Genomic DNA, 22,470 nt, shown 5'->3' with positions numbered 1-22,470 from the left:
CCCTCACCAGAGACCCCGACACCGCCAGAACCAGCCTCCACGAAGGGATGAAAGACATCGCCGAGTGGATGAAGAACAGCCGCTTGAAACTAAACTCAGACAAGACAGAAGTCCTCATCCTTGGACCATCACCCTCCGCCTGGGACGACTCCTGGTGGCCCCCAGCCCTGGGCACCGACCCCAAGCCGAGAGACCACGCACGCAACCTGGGCTTCATCCTGGACTCCTCCCTCTTGATGACCAGACAAGCCAACGCCGTCTCCTCTTCATGCTTCCACACCCTCCGCATGCTCCGCAAGATCTTCCGATGGATCCCGATCGAAACCAGGAAGACGGTCACCCAGGCCCGCGTCACCAGCCGGCTGGACTACGGAAACACCATCTACGCCGGAACCACAGCCAAGCTACAGAAAAGACTACAACGCATCCAGAACGCCTCTGCCCGACTCATCCTGGACATCCCTCGACGCAGCCACATCTCCAGCCACCTGAGGAACCTGCACTGGCTCCCCTTCAACAAGAGGATCACGTTCAGGCTCCTCACCCACGCACACAAGTCTCTCCACAACCTGGGCCCCAAGTACCTCAACGACCGCCTGACCTTCCACACGCCCACCCGCCAGCTACGGTCCGCTAGCCTCGCCCTCGCCCCCGTACCACGCATCCGAAGAGCCACCGCTGGAGGCAGATCCTTCTCCTACCTGGCGGCCAAAACATGGAACTCCCTCCTCATCCACCTTTGGCTGACCCAGGACCACCTCGCCTTCTGGAGACAACTCAAGACCTGGCTGTTCGAGCAGTAGCATCCCTCCCCCTTCCCCCAAGCGCCTTGAGACCCTTCCAGGTGAGTAGCGCGCTATACAAGTATTATGATTGATTGATTGATTGATTGATTGAGCATGCAACACCAGTAGGCGGAAGACTGGGACTTTACCTTCAACAATGGCAAAAAATAACCTCAGACAAATGGATACTCAACGTCCTACAGTACGGATACTGCATAGAGTTGGAAAAAAGACCTCCAAACAAGAAACCAAAGAGAAGACAACGCTCTGGTTAAGAGCTTGCTCAACTCAGAGAACAGACGCTACAACTACTCCAAAAGGAGGCCTTAGAACCAGTGCCATGCAGAGAAAGTAACAAGGGAGTGTACTCAAACTACTTCCTGTTCCCAAAGGTGGATGAAACACTAAGACCCATCCTGGATCTACGATTCCTAAACAAATTCATAAAGACGCAAAAATTCAAAATGACATCGCTACAAGAAGTGCTACCTCAAATACGAGGCGGAGACTTCATGTCCACCGTGGATCTCAAAGATGCCTACCTGCACATCCCGATGAACAGGCGCCACAAAAACCTGTTAAGGTTCAACATCAACCAGGATCATTACCAATTCACAACCCTGGCATTTGGTCTAAAGTCCGCCCCGAGGGTTTTCAGAAAATGCCTTGCAGCGTACCTACGGAGGGAAGGGATTCATGTGTATCCTTACCTAGACGACTGGCTAATCAAAGCAAGTACTCGCGACAAGTGCGAAGAGCACGCAGAGCGGGTGACAAGAACACTAACAAGCCTGGGGTTCTTGATACACTGGGGGAAGTCATCAATGGAACCAGAACAGGTGAAGATCTTCCTGGGGGTGCAGATCAACACCATAGATAAAACGGTCATGCCCAGCGACAGGAGAACAATAACCCTGCTGGAGACGCGTCTCTACCAGAAGGGGCGAGCTCTGACAGTGAGAACAGCGAGCAAGATCATGGGTATGATGGCGTCATGCATTCACCTAGTCCGCAATGTACGCCTACACATGAGACCATTCCAAGAATGGCTGCAACAGCAATGGTCACAAGCAAACGGAAGTTGGGAGGATCTAGTGGTTGTAACGCACGCTGTGCAAGAAGAGATAACATGGTGGAACAGGGACAACAGAACTAGGGAAGCCCTTGACACCTCCAAGCCCAACTGTGACCATCACCACAGACTCATCCCAGATAGGATGGGGAGCACACATGAGCAAGCTCAGAGTGAGGGGGTCTGTGGACTCCAGCGGATGCGGTCAAACACATCAACTACCTGGAATTGAGAACCGTACTGCTAGCCCTGAAGGCCTTCCAGAGGAAGCTGTACAATCAGAAAGTGTTGATACAAACGGACAACACCACAGCAATGTTCTACATCAACAAGCAGGGAGGAACACAATCGTTTCCCCTATCCAACCTGGCCCAGGAGATCTGGAAATGGGCCATCCCACTCAAAATAGACCTGCTGGCCATACACCTACCAGGAAAGGACAATGTGGAAGCAGACTGGCTCAGCAGGCAGACTTCAGCATCCCACGAGTGAGAGCTCAATGGGCAGGAAACGCAAAAACTATTCAGAAGGTGGGGAACACCGACAATAGATCTATTTGCAACACTCCAGAATGCAAAATGCCAAAACTTCGCATCCAGACAACCAGAAAAACAATCCCAGGGGAATGCCCTATGGATAAGCTGGTCAAAAACATTTGCCTACGCTTTTCCACCAATACCACTGATACACAGGGTACTCAACAAATGCAGGACCAGCAACATGACGCTTATCCTAGTGGCACCGCAGTGGGCAAGACAGACATGGTACTCGCAAATAGTGGAAATGGCGCAGGGGCCCCCACACAAATTCGCAAGAATAAAAGACTTATTCACCATGCAGAACGGAGAGATTCTACACCCAGAGCCAGAGAGCCTCAGCCTAGCAGCTTGGCTCCTGAGGACTTAGAGTTCGCACACCTTAAGCTATCTCAAAGCACTATGCGAGTGCTACGGGAGGCAAGGAGGCCAACAACACGGAAATGCTATGGGGATAAATGGAAAAGGTTTACAATATGGTGAAGCAGAAATAAGATGCAAAATAAAATGACCAGGGAATCAACGGTGCTTAGATACCTCACACACCTGCTAAAGGCTAATCTATGCTCGTCTTCGCTAAGAGTCCACCTATTGGCGATCGTAGCTTATACACGAGGTGGAGGTGAGACGGGGGGGGGGGGTGGAGTTTCTTTACCTCTCAGGTAGTAAAGCGATTCCTCGAAGGGGCAAAAAGATTAGCGCCACCTAAAAGAATGCCGCCACCAGCATGGAACCTCAACGTAGTCCTTACAGAACTTATGAAGGCGCCCTTTGAGCCCATACACAAGGCCTCTCTACAAATGCGGACAATGAAAACAGCCTTTCTGGTGGCAATAACCTCGCTACGCAGAGTAAGCGAACTGCAAGCGCTAACACTACAGGAGCCCTACATCCAAATACACAAGGACAGAGTCGTCATGAGGACGGACCCACACTTCATGCCAAAGGTGGTGTCCGCATTCCATATGAACCAGACAATTCAAATACCAAGTTTCTTTCAAAACCCATCAGGCGCTGAAAGGGCACTACACACTCTAGACGCTAGAAGGGCGGTGATGCACTACATCGAAAGAACAAAGGAGCACAGGAAAACAAAGCAGTTTTTTGTCATTCGCAACCAGCTTCCTGGGTAGACCAGTGACTAAGGGCACCATCGCAAGCTGGATCGCACTAATGATACAATTCTGCCACAATCAGGCAGGACAAGAACTATCGGAGGGGGCACAGGCTCACTCCACAAGGAAAAAAGGGGCAACAGTTGCCTTTCTGGCAAACACGCCCATTCAAGACATATGCCTGGCGGCAACTTGGGCTTCAGTGCACACGTTCACTAAGCACTACTGCGTGGACATACAGATGAACAAGGAAGCACAAGTAGGACAAAAGGTGCTTCAACATATATTCAACGACCAACGCTCATCTTCCACCCAGCCGCCACAAAGATAACAAACCGCTACAAAATCTATGCACAGCATAGTGAATCCAGAAAGATTCACGCTGCAAAACGAATAGTTTCTTACCTGTAGTGTAGTTTTGCAGCTTGAAGATCTTTCTGGATTCATTAGCGAACCCACCCACCTCCGCCAGAAAGATGAGGCAGGAGAAGAAGGTGGAAGGACAAACAATAAAAAGAACAAAGAGATACTGAGAGAATATTGAAATGGAAATTACTAGAACACCTAGGGTTCAAAAAAAAAAAAAAAAAGAGAAAGAAGGAAAAAAGAACCCGAAGATGGCGCACCAAGGTGGGACTTCCGCAGGAAGCACGACGACGTCACGAGAGGTACACCAAACAGTGGGACGTCGACGCCCACCTGGGCTACAAAAAAACCCCAAAAAACCCAAAAGAAAGACTACGAATCCGGACCCAACCACCAGATCGCGGAATAATGCACAGCATAGTGAATCCAGAAAGATCTTCAAGCTGCAAAACTACACCGACAGGTAAACTATTCGTTATATACATTTTATTAATCCGTTAATTTTTATTAATTTTCTAAGCAGACTCCCAGAGTAGGCTTTGCGGACCCCAGGGTTCCTGGACCACAGGCTAAGAACCACTGGTCTACTGTAAAACTCTTGTGACAGTGAGGTCTGTATGATCCTGAGGCATAACTTCACTGTGCTTGTATGAAGCACGTATCTTTAGGTGCGATCTGAGCCTGTGAAATCTGTTTCTTAACATAGTTTAATGTCTAAGAACCATGGGATCTACCTTTTGTCCAATTCTCTGTTGCTCTAGAGCCAGACTGAGAAAGTGCCTCTTTTGCATAGTTAGCCCACACTTTTTGCCTGGTTTTGATGTGGTTATAACATGTAGTGCACAGGGTCCCTGCCAACCAAGTCCCCTGTGCCAGTGCTTCCTCCCTAAAACAACCCCCCTCAATTGGTACTTCTACCTCCAGCAAGTCTCTAGTAAATGGTAACCTGGGTACCTAGGGCCGGAAAGCTGAAGAGAGCCCCGAGTGACCCCCCCCCCCTCACTGGGACAATGCCACTGCCCTTACAGCCTGCATGCCCCTCTGAGGGAGATATCGACAGTCGACATGGCACCCTGCTTGGGTGCCATGCCAGCTAGGACTGCCTGATAGCAGGCCTCACAAATCTGAGGGCGGAGTGCTCTATTCTCCAGGTGAGGGCATATCTGCATGAGCAGATGTGTCCCTACAATACTGGACACCATTTCCTAATATTGTAATTGCCAGTGAAGCCATAGAGAGTACATGGGCTGGAAACTTGACAGTTTGAGTAGCACAGCACCATGATGGCTTCACTGAACCCAGGAGTGTTTGATACCAAACTACTCCTTTCAATAAATCCACACTGATGCCAGTGTGGGAGGTATTGTACCGTGTACCCAGAGGGAACCTCAGAGGTGCTCCCTGACTCTCTACCAACCCTATTGTGGTCTGACCGGCTATGGGCAGCCAGCCACAACCAGACAGGTTTCTGAACTTCTGGGTAGAGAGCCCCTGCTGTCTGGGACCAGAAACTATGCACATTCTGGACAGAGGTGTCCTGCCTGCTCCCCCAAGATGGGCCAGTGCTCAAAGAAGCAACCTTCAAAGGCCTGTTGCCTTTGTAATGCGACCTCTTTTGCTACCAGCAGATGGCAACCCCTAGTTTACACCCCCACTCTGGGCTGGAAAACTGACGGGAAAAACTCGAAAGAATGGGTGGTGTGCCCACCTCTGCCAACCCCACTCCCAAGGTGTGGGGGAAGCGAGGTGAAGCACAACTTTCAGTCCCCTCCGTCTTGAAGATTGAGGATACCTCCAACCATGGCTAGGTCTATGCCCCCTCACATAGGAGGGTGGCATAATAGAGGGTGTAGTCACCCCAGGTAAGGTCCCCATTGGCCCTACCAGCTACTCCCCTAAAATGCCTCCAGAATTTGGTATTTAGGTGGCTCAACCGGACCTGGGATCTGCGACGACCTAAGAATAGATACCCTGCAGCAGAAGCCAGAAGACCACCGCTTGGCTCCAGCCCTACCGACCTCTATCCAGGTTCGACAACCATGCGACCTGTCTTGCAAGAAAGACCTCCAAAGCCCCTGGTAGGACTGTTGCCTTCAATAAAGACTACAATCTCCCTAGGACAGCGGACCTTTCCAGAAGAAAACCACTCCAAAGACTGATAATCCAGCTGGATCTGCGTCCCCAGCCCACTCTGCACCCGACGACCAAGGCCAGAGTGAGTGGCTCACCTGTGCAGTGAAGTCTCCTCTGACAAACCTGACCTCGTGTCCGAAGTTGGCTGACCTCTTCTGCCATCCATGTCAGCGCCTGCAGTGTGAATCCAGATGCTCCCCCCGACCGCGACCTGCTCCGGTCAGAAAATTACACATCCAAAAGCACCCCTGCACCCGAAGCCCCTGGGCCTTGGTGAGCTGAACAGATGGTGCCTCTGCAACCCCCGACAGCTCTATTTACCTCTGCTGTAGTTTGTCTTCCTCCTGCAGCCTCTTTTTTCCGTCAAGAAAACCCTAATTGAAAAGCATTGGGTGCCTATCGTCAAATTTGCACCCTGCACCCGTCTGTCCCATGTGCTGCTGGTGGTGTATGTTTGGTGCTGCTTTTTGATACCTACCTGACCCCTGGCGCTTGCTGACTTTTGGCTCAGTTGACTGAAATTGTAAGTTCGATACTTAACTGTTTAACAGCAATATTGTTTTCCCCATAAGGTAACATTGGAAAAAGTTTCCAAGTGTCGATTTTTTAAAAGTGAAAAGTATTTTTAATTAAAAAGTTACCTTATTACGAAGACATGGGTGTTAAAAAGTGCATTTTATTAAACTTGTTTGGATCTGCTAGTCTTGTGTCCATTCTTGATCACGTATTCAATAAATGCCTTACTCTCTTCTGTTTAAGACCGAAGGCTGCTCGTCCACACTACCACTAATAGACCAGTTTGGATTTTACATTCAGCCCTGGACTCTGTGCTGGGTATTACCACCTACTGATAATATCAAATACAGGCTAAAACATGTATGGTGTTTGGAGTAAACAGGCGTATTCTGTGGTTATTCGAGCTGATTGTTCTATTTCATTATCCCCCTGGCTTCTTTACTTGTTCAAAAGATGATTTGTAGATGGCAACACACAGGCCTTGTCAGTATTTTTATTTTAGAAACTTTAGCTTGTAAGCCGATCTTGCTTTGCGTCAATGGACGTAATGCATACGGGCAGGCAAAACTCTAGTTACAGCAGCGTGATTCATGTCGTTTAAGAATCGCATCCCATTGCTTATTACAGTGTTTGCACCAGAGTTATAGTGCAGGACTGCAAAAGCAATGCCAACAACTAGAATGCAGAGGGCTGGTACCAGAGTGTGTTTGGTGCTCTTTTGTTTCAGAGCAAAATGTCTTTGCATCCAAAATGATGTGCCCAGCCATTTCATGCTAGCATATAGTGCCAAACAAAGGATTTGTTGCTTGTAGAATTTTGCATAATTCCATGTAAACAAATGACACTAATGTGGCTCATCCCTGGTAATAGGAAGAGATGTAGCGGAGAACTTTCAGTTTCGGTTCTCGAGAGCCTCAGAGTGATGCTGTTTTGGTTTTTGAGCAGGAAGTGCAGCATTCTTTGGTGTGTAACTTTATTGACTCTGCAGGTTACAGTGCATGATCCAGGAAGTGAAGCCCCCTCCGAAAGAAAATGGGATGGTGAATGGCCACACTGAGAACACGCCTGTTGTTGCCATGGAGACCATCGTCATCAGTGACAGTGACGAGGAGCCAGAGACCCCCAAAGCCTCTGCTCAGAACGGGTGAGCGTCCTGCAAGCATGTTCCATGGAGCCTGCCTCCAGCTTTTTTGTGATTCTTGTCCACCCAGAGGGTACAATCATCAGTGAGTGAAGGCGTGCGCAACATTGCATTTAAGGTTTTAGGCTCATGGAGAAGGGAGAAAACCAGCACACAGCTCTGGGGTTTGGTGGGACAGGCCCATAAGAAACCTTTAAAGGGAGGTGCTGAGGGATTCCGTCTCAGGCTTTCGGAAGGAAAGGAGTGCATCGCAGGCTGGTAGTGGTGACCGAAGGTAGCTCCCTCCTGGCTGACTGCCTCTGTGACTTCATACTGGAGGCAGAGCGCTTGCGTCTCCCAGATCCACACACGAGTCGCTCGGCCAGTCCAGAATTCTACTTTGTATTTCGGGACTTGTAGCCCTTTTTTTAATAATGGGATAAAGAAGACTACAAACCCCCAAATGCAAAGCAAACCCAATGATCTGGATGCATCTCGAGCGTGCAGCTTGGAACCCCGAGAGCTCTGAGAAGGCTTGGGCGGATTCTTGGCAGGTGCTCTGGAGGGAGCTGAAAGGCCCTTCGCTCAGATTCTTGGTTGGGGGCATCGAGTGCAGTGGGGGAGAACTGGGAGCCGCGTGTTCACTAGAGTATTCCTCTGCTTATGCTCTAGGTGTTACCATGCTATGAGTTTGAGGGTTCAGGGCTTTCTTTAGGGGGATCTTCGCATACCAGCTATTAGTTTGTGTCTCTTAAATTAGACTGAAAGAGAACTCTTTCTTTGGTTACTCTCCTGTTAAGCACACCTACTCCCAGCATGGGTAGAGCTGCATTGTATAAATTCTAGTGTCCTCTCTTGCAGGAAGCGACCCACTGCGATTGACCCTTCTTTATTCAAGTACAAGGCCAAGCCGATGAAGCAGGAGCGGTACGAGTCTGTGACGGTGAAGGCGAGTCAGATCAGGTGAGGTCTGGGTGGCACACCGTCCGCATGTATGTGCCCGTTGTCGAGTATCTGGGAAGGATTGGGCTGCCCTACTGTCTTCAAGTGTATGTCTCAAATAGGGTGGTGTTCAGAGAAGGGTGCGGTAAACGTGGCTGGGACGGTTAGCAAGCCTTCGTTCTGAGGGCTTTTGAGGTGGTACTTATTCTGGGAGGAGAAGGATCATCCTGAACAGGACATTGAGATCGATTCCGTTCCGGATACAAGGTTTATCCACTCAAGGAGGGGTGCATCTAAGCAGGGAAATCTTATTCATGGATTCTTTTCTGAATTCATTTCTCTGCGCATGTACCTGGAACACGTTTTTAAACGTGCTTTCAAAAAAGGATACAACACTTGAGCATTAGTGTAACATTTTGTGGTCTGGTTTTGACTGAGCCCCTGTCAAATTGTCCCGTTGCAAATACTTTACATAGAGTGCACTTTATAAAGCCCCCTTTCAGCCGTTGGCTTTCCTCAGTCAGCCTGTTTCAGTCATTAGCTTGAGCCTTCAGTCGAGTCTTGGCTTGCCCCAGTGAAATATTCATTCTCATCCAGGGGATACTCATCAAAGTCATAATCTATGAATAATCCCCGCCCACGTGCGGGATCCCGGAGCATATAGAAAATACATATATATATACATATATATGCATATGTGAAAACATATACATGCAGCCTAAAAATGTTTCAAACTTGGCAAAGCTGTAAATTACATAGGTTTGCATTGTAGTGCCCCCTAACCCATAAGGAAAAAGGAAGCACCAAGCCAATTGTCACACAACAATGCTTTATTGCCATAAAGCAAACCTGTAATTGCAGGCATTTGCCTGTAGGCTGCAGTAGAGTATCAAGAAACAAAGAAAACTGACACCTTGCCTTTAAGGCATTAGAGTAGGGGGACCGTGCCTTTAAGACCTGCAGGTGACCCCCTGCTCCCATGATGCACCACAGGTGGCAGTTTGGCCAGTTCTTTTTTCCGGCTCCTTCTGTGAGATTCCTGGAGCTTGAGCTCTTCAGTTTTTTGACTGAATGTTTGGTAATTCAGTTTTTTTCAGAATTTTCGACATTTTCTGGCTCCTGAAGGTGTATTCTGCTTGTTTCCTGAAGAATTCCATATTTTTTCCAGTCAGAATGCCTGCTTTATTCAGGAAATGCCCTTCCTGTGGCAATAAGATGGCACTGGCGGATCCACACTCGGTGTGTATTGTGTGTTTGCCAACTTCACACAAGCCTGATCGTTGCCCCCACTGCCAGAAGTTTTCAAAGCGCACTCTGCGAGATAGAGCGCGCATTAAGCTACATGCCCAGCTGGAGAAGGAGAGAAGCCGTCGTGAAGGCGACCATTCATCCTCAAAACCAGCTTCTTCAGCTTCACAATCTCAAAAATGGCGACACGCCACCTCTCCTGACTCCAGGAAGACCAAGGTTCCAGGAGATTCGTCGTCGACGTCGAAGGTACGGACGAAGAAGCAGAGGACGACTTCTGCGTCTAGGGATTCATCTCGACGTCGAGATTCTCCGCCGCGAAGAAGTAAGTCGGCGTCGAGGCGCAGTCCTTCGGGCTCGAAGGCTGTTAGTCCGGTGAGATCTGGACTGTCTCCGTCGAGGCTTCCGTCGACGTCGAGGCACTCTCCGCCGCCCTCGAGGGGGTCGGCGTCGAGAGATGCGACGTACGTCTCGCCGCGAGTGGGTCGTTCGACGTCCAGACAAACCCCCACTCGGCGACATGAAAGGTCGACGACTAAGTCGCCAAGTCGACGCCGTGGAAGGTCGACGTCGAAGTCATCAGGGCGACCTAGAGCACCTGTTCGGCGGCGAAGATCGACGTCTGTGTCTCCGCAGCGCCGCAGGCGATCAGCGTCGAGACCGCCGTCGAGGACTGAACGCCAGTCTCAGCAATTTGCCCTGATGGTGACACAAACGTCATCGACGTCGAGGGGTTCGACGTCGAAGGATACAGCTGCAGTGGCCACGGAGAGGAGTCAGATCTAGATCTTCTGGAGATCGATCATCATCTCCAGGCCTGCATATCGTGCAGATCTCTCCGGAAGGATCACCTAAGGCACCAGAGAAGTTCGGACTTTCTCCTCGCTGGTTGGAGGGTGTGGGTACAGGTGACTGCAGAAGTCCGGGCTCGGACTATTCCCGCACGTACTCTCCCTCCAGGATTTCTCTGCACAGGAGCAAGTCTCCTCAAGGTAGTCGAAGGCCGCCTTCTCCACGCCGGTCTCGATCCAGGGACCGTCCCTCTTCACACAGAAGGCCAAGATCTCCTTCAAAGCACAGATCACGGTCCAGGGCTCACCACAGCGACAGCCCCCACAAGAGGCGACGCACCAGATCGCCCACCTGGTCTTCCTTCACAAGGTCCTCGGTCCGGGACTACTCTCTGACCTGGTCTTCTACACCTCCGTCAAGAGTTTCCCGAGTTGATGACATCACTACTTTCTCTGACGTCCTGGGTAGAGGTGCGCAGAAATTGAATATCACGCTGCACACCCCTCTGGCACCCACTTCAATCATTTTTGATACATTGCATCACCGGTCAGCACCCAGACCCTTACTACCATTGGTGCCAGGATTGTTGGAGCCGGCTATGGCCACATTTCTCACCCCTGCTACGGTGGGCTCTGTGCCTTCAAGAATAGCTAAAAAGTATAAGGCTCCTGCTGAGAACCCTTTGTTTCTGAGGGCGGACCCGCCAGCGGACTCAGTGATCGTGGCGGCTGCCATGAAGTCCCATTCTGCCTCCGTGTCGTCTTCTGTTCCTCCGGAGAAGGACAGCAAGCAAATGGACTCTTATGGCAGAAAGATGTGTAACACTTCCGCCTCCCACATGAAAGGCTAGTGCTTCAGCCCTGCTAGGGCGGTATGATCGATCTCTGTGGGATTCCCTCTCCAGATTTGTTGAGAAACTGCCTAGAGAAGAGAGGCAGGATTTTACTGAAATCCTCCAGGAAGGTGGGCTTGTAGCCAATCAAATCAGTGCGGCGCTGATGCTTCCGATCTCGCCGCACATGGCTATTCGCATGTCGTATGGTCCCGGCGCTCAGCCTGGCTAAGGCTAACGGGCCTCAAGCCTGATGCGCAGAAGAAGATTCTTAATCTGCCATTTAACGGGTCATCTTTGTTTGGAGCTCACGCTGATGATCAAATGACCAAAATGAAGGCGGAGTTGGACACCGTTAAAGCTGTGGGGCTGGAAAAGCGCAAGGAATATCGCAAACTCTTTCGGCAGGGCGACAAGCGTGCCTTTAATCAGCGCGTTCAAACAACCCAATGGTCCTCTAGAAATCAACAGCGGTCCCAGTTTCAACAAAGGGGCCGTGGCAGAGGGAGAGGAAGTGCAAAGCAGCAACAGTCCTCCACCAAACAGCCCTCAAAGCAGTGAGATCTTACTTCCTCCGCGCTCGTTCGCCACTCCGGTAGGAGGAAGTATCAGTGTTCACCTGGCAGAGTGGGAAGCTATTACAAAAGACAGATGGGTGCTGAATATTGTACAGCATGGCTACTTGCTGAGGTTCAAGTCTCCCCCCTCCGCAGGTATCCCCACGGAGGCAGTACCTCCCTCAAATCCAAAAACGGCTTTTACTGGACGAAGTAGCCACTCTCCTCTCCAAAAACGCCAAAGAGGAAGTTCCACTCCGGCAGAGAAATCAAGGAGTGTACTCCCGGTACTTGTTCAAAAACGAGGAGTGGTCAACAAGTACAGACCCATTCTCGATCTCCGTCTGCTCAACGGATTTGTCAGGAGAGAAAAGTTCAGAATGCTGGCTCTACATCAGATCTTCCCGCATCTTCACCAGGGGGACTGGATGTGTGCCATCGACCTACAGGATGCCTACTTCCGTATTCCTGTCTCAGTGAAACACCGAAAATTTCTCAGGTTTCAGATCTCTCGTCGGCACTATCAGTACAGAGTTCTGCCATTTGGCCTAAAATCTGCTCCACGGACATTCTCAAAGTGTATGGCGGTGGTAGCTGCCTTCCTCCGCAAACGGAAGATATTCGTCTACCCTTATCTAGACGACTGGCTCCTGAAGAGTTCCACTCCTGCTCGACTCCAGAGCCATCTCGCGTTTTGCCTCAATCTCCTGCACTCGCTGGGATTACAGTTCAATTACAAAAAGTCGGTCCTCAATCCCACCCAGCGGATTCACTACCTGGGCGCCTCTCGGACTCCGCAAAGGCAAGCGTGTGTCCTTCGGAGGAGAGGTTATCATCCATGCTTCAGAAATGTCGGACGCTTCTCAACGCGGCATTTCCCACAGCCAGGCAAGTGTAGTCACTTCTGGGGTCGATGGCTTCGTGCACTTACATTGTACCCAATGCACGTCTTCACATGCGACCTCTGCAACAAGAACTAGAGGATCAATGGTCGCAGAGGTCCGGCCGCTGGGAGGATCGCATTTGTCTTCAGCAAGCTGCCAAAGACTCCAGCAGATGGTGGATGAAACGCTCCCATCTTCTTCACGGCGTCCCTTTCCATCAGGCGCCTCCGACACACAGTGGTCACAGATGCCTCCATGCAGGGCTAGGGTGCTCATATGGGCCAGCTTCAAGTACAAGGTCTCTGGTCCAATACCGAACAGATTTATCACATCAACTTTTTGGAGCTACGAGCAGTCCGTCTAGCTCTCAAATCCCTGTATCCGTCCTTCCAAACCAACCATGTGCAGATTCAGACAGACAACACAACAACTATGTTCTATCTGAACAAGCAAGGAGGCACCAGATCACGAGTCCTATCTCTGGAAGCTCAGTCCATCTGGCGATGGCTTCTGGCAAAAGACCTGTCCATCATTGCTGTTCACCTGCCAGAGACCCTGAACGTGCAAGCAGACGGCCTCAGCAGAAACTTCGTCAAAGCGCACGACTGGGTGCTCAACGAAGATGTCGCTCAAGAGATCTTCCGGTTGTGGGGAGTACCAGACATAGATCTTTTCGGAGACGCGGCAAACAGAAAATGCCCCGTCTTCGCCTCCAGGATCCCCCAACGGGGATCTCAGGGGAACACACTTTTGATCAGCTGGTCACGGACATTGCTGTACGCTTTTCCTCCTCTCCCTCTCATCCCAGCTGTAATACAGAAATTCTACAGGACCAGAACTCGGATGATCCTGATTGCTCCGGAGTGGCCCCGTCAGTGGTGGTATCCAGATCTACTCCAGCTGTCAGCGGTGCCACACCGGAGGTTGCCTTGCCTACCAAACTTGCTGACCAAGGACTAGGGGAGAGTGTTCCATCCCAACCTCCCCTCTCTTCGCTTGACGGCATGGCTCCTGAATTCATCCAGTACGGACACTTAGATCTTCCGGCGGACTGTATGAAATCCTCCGGGAGGCAAAAAGACCCTCCACTAGGAAGTCTTATGCCTTCAAGTGGAAGAGGTTCTGCATTTGGTGCAGAGATAATGCCCTTGATCCGATCCGGGGTCAATAACCGGTTATTCTCCCCTACTTATTGTACTTGGCAAAGTCTGGGTTGAAGTACGCTTCCATCAGAGTCCACTTAGCTGCTATCACAGCTTGTAGGAAATCTCCTACCCAGGTCTCATTCTTCCAGATGCCGGTAGTCAAAGATTTCTTAGAAGGGCTTAAGAGTATTTCCACCAGTGAGGTCTCCTTCCCCTTCCTGGGTTCTCTCTAAGTTGATGGGAGCCCCTTTTGAACAGATTCATAAGGCCTCCTTGCAGCATCTGACCAGGAAGGCTGCCTTCTTAGTAGCCATCACTTCTGCCCGTAGGGTGAGTGAAATTCAGGCCCTCTGCTGCAAGGAACCTTACACTGTTTTCCATGTTAATAGAGTGGTGCTACGTACTCATCCGAGCTTCCTGCCCAAGGTGGTCTCGGACTTCCACATTAATCAGGTGATCACGTTGCCCACCTTTTTTCCTCAGCCAACCACTCCCCTGGAGAGAGCTTTACATTCTCCTGAGGGTATTGAAATTTTATCTTGCTAAGACCCTTTCGCTTAGAAAGTCTGACAGGCGCTTTGTCAATTACGGTCCGACGAATACCGGGCTGGCTGCTTCCAAGAGGTCAATTTCTCGATTGATTGTCTCCTGTATAGCCTTGTCTTATCAACTCTCTCACAATGTTCTGCAGGGTAGACCAAAAGCACACTCTACTCGAGGGAAAGCTTCAACTGTAGCTCTCCTTCGCAACGTTCCCATGTCTGAAATTTGCAAAGCGGCTACATGGCGCTCAGTACATACTTTTACACGCCATTATTGCCTAGATTCAGACGCACAGGCCGACGCCCAGGTGGGGCAGGCCTCTTTGAGGAATTTGTTTGCATAACTGCTATGCTAATGTGATATTAATGGATGTTCTAAATGCTGTACTGCTCGTCCGCGAGACTTTGGGTATGGGCTTGCTACTCTATTCATAGATTATGACTATTGATGAGTATCCCCTGGATGAGAAGGATTAGTTACTTACCTGTAATCCTAGTTCTCATCCAGGGGTATCCTCATCAAAGTCATAAGCGACCCACCCACCTCCCCGGACGAACATTTTTTCTCCTTAAGTTATGGTTGCAGATCTACTCAGGTGCAAGTGCACCGTCAAAAAGAACTGGCCCAACTGCCACCTGTGGTGCATCATGGGAGCAGGGGGTCTCCTGCAGGTCTTAAAGGCACGGCCCCCCTACTCTAATGCCTTAAAGGGAAAGTGTCAGTTTTCTTTGTTTTTTGATACTCTACTGCAGCCTACAGGCAAATGCCTGCAATTACAGGTTTGCTTTATGGCAATTAAGCCTTGTTGTGTGACAATTGGCTTGGTGCTTCCTTTTTCCTTATGGGTTAGAGGGCACTACAATGCAAACCTATGTAATTTACGGCTTTGCCATGTTTGAAACATTTTTAGGCTGCATGTAGGTTTTCACATATGCATATATATGTATATAGTTATATGTATTTTCTATATGCTCCGGGATCCCGCACGTGGGCGGGGATTATTCATAGATTATGACTGATGAGTATACCCCTGGATGAGAACTAGGATTACAGGTAAGTAACTAATCCTTTGTCGCTCCCGATACTATGGTCTTTTAGGGTGTATCATTTCACCTCCACTCCAGGGCTTGCATCAACTGCATGAACAGCGCCTCTGTTTCTGGTGCTAGCGCATGTGTCAGAATGTTAGCACATTTAAACCAGATGTATTGGCTTCACCAGTGCACGTTTTCGATGTCAGTAATGCCAGAAGTCATCATAACGTACATTTGACTGAAAAGGCCACTACATAAATTCATTCTAGACTGAAAAATAGAGGCGAAGCCGGTGCTGCTAGGAGTAGAATTTTATTATGACTGCCACATTGATTATGGAGGCTGCACTGTTCCATTCTGCACAGAAGTCAGATGTGCTTTTTTTCTCTCACAGGACGAGAATTTCAGAACCCTAGCTGTTACCAAGGATTTGTATTGACTGAGAGATTATTTTCTCATGTTTTTTCTCATGTTAAAGGTCCTGCTGTTTTGCTGATCTTTCAGCTGCATTTACGTTGGTTAGCTTGCGTCTTCAAGTGGTGTTGGCTCTTTATCTGGTGCCTACAGAAGAAACCCGTGAGCCTGACATGAAGACTATTGCTCGTTATTTGGTTACACATGGCCTTCAGTTTTCTCCAATCTTTAATGCCTTTTCCAAGCACCATATTCCTTAAAATCTTGTGAACACAATCCCGAAAGCCCTTTAAGCTGTTCCTTGCAGTTAGGATACAATATCTTCCTCTTTATTCTCACAGAAGTGGTTGTGGCACTCTTTCAGACTCGTGAGTAGGGCAGATTCCCTCACTTGTCCCTTTTTAGCGACTATCACTTCAGGCAAGCTAGTTCGAACTCGGTGACCCAGTCTCTCACCTGAGACCTTGCATTCTCCATGCCTGGACTGTCACGTGAAGTCACCAGTTTCCATACAGCCTGTCACATTAGTCTGGACACAATTCGGTCGAAAGATCTCTTTATTTTAGCTTGTCTGATATAGTCCTAAAATGTTTCATCCTACATCGCAGCTCTGAACTGCTCTCCATCAACCATGGAGCTGTTTGCACCCACTTGGCTTCCCGTAAACAGACAATAGCTAGTGGCCTAGTTTGCTGCATCGTTTGCTACCCAATAGTTGTCAAACTGTAATCTGGCTAGTTTAGGCGGCATTTCACCAAGGGGAAGAACTACACCGCTACTCATGATGAGGGCTAAATAGATTCAAAGCATCTACTGGACATAGATTCATACTTTTGCTGAAGCATTCTAAAGACTGCTGCCAGAATGCTCATCTTGATGGGCCAAACTCTCACAAAAAAACTTGTATCCATAATTACCCTGTTTCTGGTTTCCCACTTCTGGCTAGAAATTCAGATTTCCTGCCTTGTTCTGCCGCTCATGAATATATCCGACAATTCTGTGATGGAAAAGAAAAGTTTACTTTCTCCGGCGCCTACATCCTGTGTTGACTACACGCATCGTGCTTTTTTTTTTTTTTGTGTTATTAGATAATTTCTGGAGGCCAAGAAGAGTAACTAAGTGCCAGTCGGAACCGAGTGTACTAGACTCGACTGGCGAGTAATACCATCTTTTAAGGGGTCGTCTCATAGTATAGCCGAAAAGTAATTCCCCGTTATATTTTTTACATTTTAAAATGCATTTCCTAGTGGTGTTTAATTAAGGATCTTTTTGTGTGAAATTATTTGCAAAATTAAGTGTCTAAATATATTTTCTCTACTGTTTACGGATAGGATTGCATGTACCTTGCTTTTCCTTCCTTAGTGATGTCTGAGAGGTGGCGGGTGTTTGCTGAGGACACAGTGGGTGTGTGATGGCTTTTGAGTACCAATCTTTCATAAAACTGGATTCTTGAGCTTTATTTCTTCAGTGTTTTGTGATCTGTAGGTCTGTGACTCTGTTAATGTTTTAATTTCAATAGCCGGAAGCCCACCTTGTTTTCCCGCGAGCGACTGAAGCTCTTCCTGAAGTTACACTGCGAAGTGCACAATGGAGTGCAAAGGCCAAAGGTAACTTTCATTGTTTGCACTGTGACTTGAGGGTCATTAGTCTTGGAATAATTAAACTTCACTGAAGCGGAGGGGACTAACCACTCTGCTCCTTTACATCTTTCGCTCGATCATCAAGACCTATTCATTTCAGCATTGTTCCTTTTTTTAAGTGCTCTTAGAGTTGAGGGAGTCGTTTTTTACTTTAAAAGTTAGTGGCCATGCAAATTACTATAAATGGTGGAGTGCTTGGCTTGACCTGCTCAGAGTGGCTGCTGAAACTAGAACTAGTGCAAGGGAGATGATACGCAAGCTCCCAGGAAGGAGTAGGGAGCTTGGGGCAGACTGAGTACATAGTGGATTGCTGTGTGCACAAGAATGAAAATACCACAGGCGACCAGGGCTGATTGCTAAAACTGAACGTTTTCTTTGGGGCAGTTCTGTGGGAAGCTGACTCTATATATACTATACCAAAGTGTGGTATAGTGTGCACAGTCCAGTGGAACCCCAAAGGTAGGGAGATGTATAAGTAGATAGCACCTTACTCTCTATTTGTGGTAGTGTGGGCGAGCAGTAAGGCTTTATCAGAGGGTAGTGTCGAGCATTTATTGTACACACTCGGGCAAGAAATGTCACACACACTCAGACTGAACTCGTACCAATTGGTTTGCATAAATATATTTAGTTTATTTCTAAAGCCAAGCCTGGTGCAGGTAAGTGAAATAATAGTTTGCAAAATCCCATGCAGTGATTTACAGTTGAATGCAGGTTCAAATGCAGTTGGTTGAATTACAGGTAAATCAACACTTTGAAATTACTTTCCAGTTATTTTACAGATTACTGTATATGCTACTTTTAGATTACTTTTGCTAATCAGTGTGATATGTCTAGATATCACACTGAGATATTTCCTTGACAAAAGGTAAGTAATTCACTTTTAGTACATTTGCAGTTTTTCAATGTTTCATTCAAACCAACTCCACACTTCAAAGAATTTTCAAGGAAAAACAGTCAATGTAATCCTATGTATAGAGTTAATGGTTCACAGGTATGTACTTATTTGTGGGAGTTGGTATTCTAGAGTTAGAACCAGGGTTTCCCCAGGGTCAAGGATGCACTCTTGAAACTAGGGCGGCCGGGTGCAGAGTGCTGAGGCCCAATGTTATCCAATGGGAGATAGGTGGCCTCCGGTTGGTGGCTGCTTGCGAGCAGTATTACACAATAGGGCAACCCATTCAACCCCAAGGAATTGGGTATAACGTGTCAACATAAGAATAATCCTTGAGGATTTATTTTCACAATAATTAGTTATTTAAACAGTCACCTTAGTGAGCTTAATTTGTCCAAAAACTCAGATATGTACAATAGAATATAAACAGATCAAAACATTTTTATTTTTGAATCATTTTTGTCTGTAAATCGATTTTTTTCTAGAACATATATTTCATTTCATGCACAGACGTGCAAAACAAATTTGAACAAAGGCAACACAAACTACTGTCTATATGAAGAGCTTCGGCAGTAGTTATTGACACTTTTCGTATGACCTATGTACCATCCACAGTTGGTCATATAGCACAAACCATTTGTTTAGTTACTAGTATATGTAAACATTCAATGGTTTTTCTTAGGATCAAAACAGTGTCAGAGCGTCGACGTTTCGGTCTCCTTATCCACCAATCAATTCCACGAGACCATCATCAGGACAACAGTTGCACCATGTATCTAATGTGAAAGTACATACATATAAATAACACATAACATACATTTATATTACATAAAAGACATATAAATCACAGTTACTACATTTATACAAATCCAAGTTCAGATTGAAGTATTGTCACTACAGTGAAGGAAGACAGGTAGAGAGGTGTGTGCCAAATCCACCACCCCAAAAGTGTAAAGGTACAAAGTCCCCAAAATGAATGGCCACCAATGGAACACGTGAACCTAAATAGATAAACCATGTAACACGACCAAAAGTGCCACTAATATACCAACAAGAGTGCAACTTAACGTGTAAAACACTGTTACGAGAAAACACTTACTTCCTTATTCCAACTTTCAGTGTCGTTCTCTTATTTTTCTCATTCACAGACACACTGAATATTAAGAGACAACAATGAATACAACCAAAATAGCCTCAAAACGCCATCACCAAAATCACAAGCCAAGAGGCACTCACAAAACAACCGTTCTACTTACTAGGGAGCAGCCGCTTAAGACGGTGTTTATATACTCTAAAAACAAAGACCAAAACAAATTCGAGTTGTTAAAACCATCCGGCAAAATACGACAACTATCACAACCGACTACAAGATCTATTTACCACCGAAGACACTTACTTCGTTTTCCACCAAGACAACTTCTCCTGTTCAACTCGCCCACACGAGTCCGAGTAACGAACTCGTGTGGCGGCGGAAGTTTATTTATCAGCTGGTCTAGTCAGTTCCATGACTAAAGAGTCGGCCATCTTAGAGTGTCATTTTACACGGAAATGTTACAATAAATACAATCTAATTACTCACATTGGCTAGAGGCCATGACCTCAGATAGTCCCAAATGGAATCGGATTATTAGTATGTGCAGGTATCATTATGATAATTAATTAATTAGATACGTCCCAGCATCTCGATAGCACTTCCACAAAGTGCCGGGGACCAAACAGATCCGCCATATTCGATCAGGTGACTCGTGTGGAAATGATCGCACCTTCTGGTTTAAAAACAAGCAAAAAAGAAGAAAGAAATACCGGACAAATCCATAGATCTCTATAAAGGCGTTGTGAATAGACAAATGTTAAGCCCAATTCTCACACATCTGAATGACGGGGAAGCAGCCTAATAAAGAGTGCTAGGTTCGTAAATCAGCTCACAATAAGTCAATAAAAATATGTTCGAGGCATGTGGGCTGCTGAATTCATATCTGTGCATAGATCGCCGCCTAGTGTTGGGTCCGGATGTTTGCACGTTGTTGTCCTGGAAGAGTCTTCGAAGTATCCTTGGATAGGTGACTCCTCCCCTGGACTACAGTGCGCATGGGCATCCTCTCCATCCTCAGATTGTTTTTTTCCGCCATTGGGTTCGGATGTGCTATCTTAGCTCAAGTTAGGAAAATATTTTTTCGAGGCCAAAAGGCCTTTAGTTTGCGTCGGTACTGTTTATCGATCGGGTTTCGATACAATCCTGTTAGTTTACTAACTTTCAGCACCGACTTTTTTCGCATTTACCTGTCCATCGACACTTCGAAGATGGAATCGAGGACGCCATTCAAAAGGTGTCCGGTATGCAATGCGAAGTACCCACACATCGACGTCCATCCGGTGTGCAACAAATGCCTTTCGCCGGACCACGACGAATCGACATGCATGGCCTGTGCCCGGTTCCGTTCCAAGAAGACTCTGCGGAATCGACGAGCGGCGAGACTCGAGGCGCAGCACGCGGCACCGGCCCCAACAGACATCTTCGACGAGGCCGAAGACGTCGAGGAATTAGAAGTCTTGCCCTCCAGTCCCGTTTCCGAACACGAACCCGGATCGGACGAGGTAGACGAGTCACTCTTCCACAGAGGTGAAGACGACACCGAGGTAGGAGACGACGAGGAGGCCTTAGGGGCCGAAGAGAGTAGCTCCAATGATGAACAAGGCCTACCTGTTAAAACCGTTGAATCACCAGTGCCACAGCCTATGGCTCCGGTCGAGGGATCGCCTTCGGGCCTTACCCGAGACCCATCCCGCAGTTCTTCGGCCCCGCCCTCGGGCCCGGCCTCGGACGTTCAGCGGCAGCCATTACTACATAAACAGGCTGGTTTCCCTACCACAAAACCGAAACCGAAAGCTGCTCCGGTTCCACCGAAACCGAAACTGAAAGTGGCGCTGGTCGGATCGAGGCCTTCGACGCCAGCGCACCGCGTCGGCACCGACCGCACCAAGAGGGACTTCGGTGCCGAACTTGAAGCGGGCGACGTTGGAGTCGACAAACGGAAAAAAGGCATCGGCACCGACAAACCTGCTCGGCTACCGGCACCAACGACACCAAGGGCCGTACCGCCTGCTGTGTCTCGCATCGCTCCCTCGACGACACCTAAGCCTCAGGTATCGAAGACTTCGACGGTGATCTCTGCACCTCGACTCGATGAACCGCCGGCGCCGAAAAAATCCACGGCCTCTACCAGCCTGGCCGGTGCCAAGGCCTCGAAGACGCCCCAAGTACGACCTGGTGCGACGCAAGGCAGCAAAACCGCAGCTGTCCTCCAGGACACCTCGGGTTCCGGTTCGATCGGAGCTCCAGCAGCCTCTTCGGTGCCGGCCAACATTACATTCGGCTTGCCTCCGTCGACAATCCCAAAAATGTTCCAACTCAGGACACGGGTCGCCCAACCTACGGTCACACCTGCTGAGACGTCTCCGGCACGTATCATCGACGCCGACACGGGCAGGATGATTCTCCATGACCGAAGGATAACTTCGGAGCCGCCGTTGGACCCTTTTAGGATCCCACTAAAAAGGAAGTTGCCTGCAGAATCGGAACCTCTCCTTTATGAGCCCTTCCATTCATCCTACCAGGATCCACACCGGTTCTCCCCCACGCGCTCCGATACGGATGCATTGGAGGACTACATGGATGACCAAGTCCCCTACCATGTAGACACGGACCCGGATGACCAGCAGGACCCTGATCAAACTTGGGGCGACCCTGCAGACCCCAGTGCACCTCTCGATGCACAGGACCAACAACTCTATGGGGCAAAAACATCTCCTACGGAGGATACTGCGGCGTTCAACGCTCTTATTGAACGTGCTGCAAATAACCATGGGGTACAGCTTCACTCTGATACCATCGAAGATGACT

General features: G+C 48.5%; 1 protein-coding gene across 1 annotated transcript in view; it reads left to right on the top strand.

The window, feature by feature from the left end:
* BAZ1A (bromodomain adjacent to zinc finger domain 1A) overlaps nt 1-22,470 on the top strand; it is a 758,495-nt gene that overhangs the window by 108,930 nt on the left and 627,095 nt on the right. Inside the window, exons 3-5 of the mRNA XM_085627428.1 lie at nt 7,512-7,667; nt 8,505-8,606; nt 17,554-17,641. Of these exons, the coding sequence (XP_085483554.1) occupies nt 7,512-7,667; nt 8,505-8,606; nt 17,554-17,641 (346 nt within the window). The remainder of the gene's footprint in view (nt 1-7,511; nt 7,668-8,504; nt 8,607-17,553; nt 17,642-22,470) is intronic.

Source organism: Triturus cristatus, chromosome 9 (genome assembly GCF_964204655.1).
Source record: "Triturus cristatus chromosome 9, aTriCri1.1, whole genome shotgun sequence".
Taxonomy (NCBI): Eukaryota; Metazoa; Chordata; class Amphibia; order Caudata; family Salamandridae; genus Triturus; species Triturus cristatus.
Note: the sequence above shows the minus strand (reverse complement) of the source record. Positions and strands in the feature narration are given on the sequence as shown.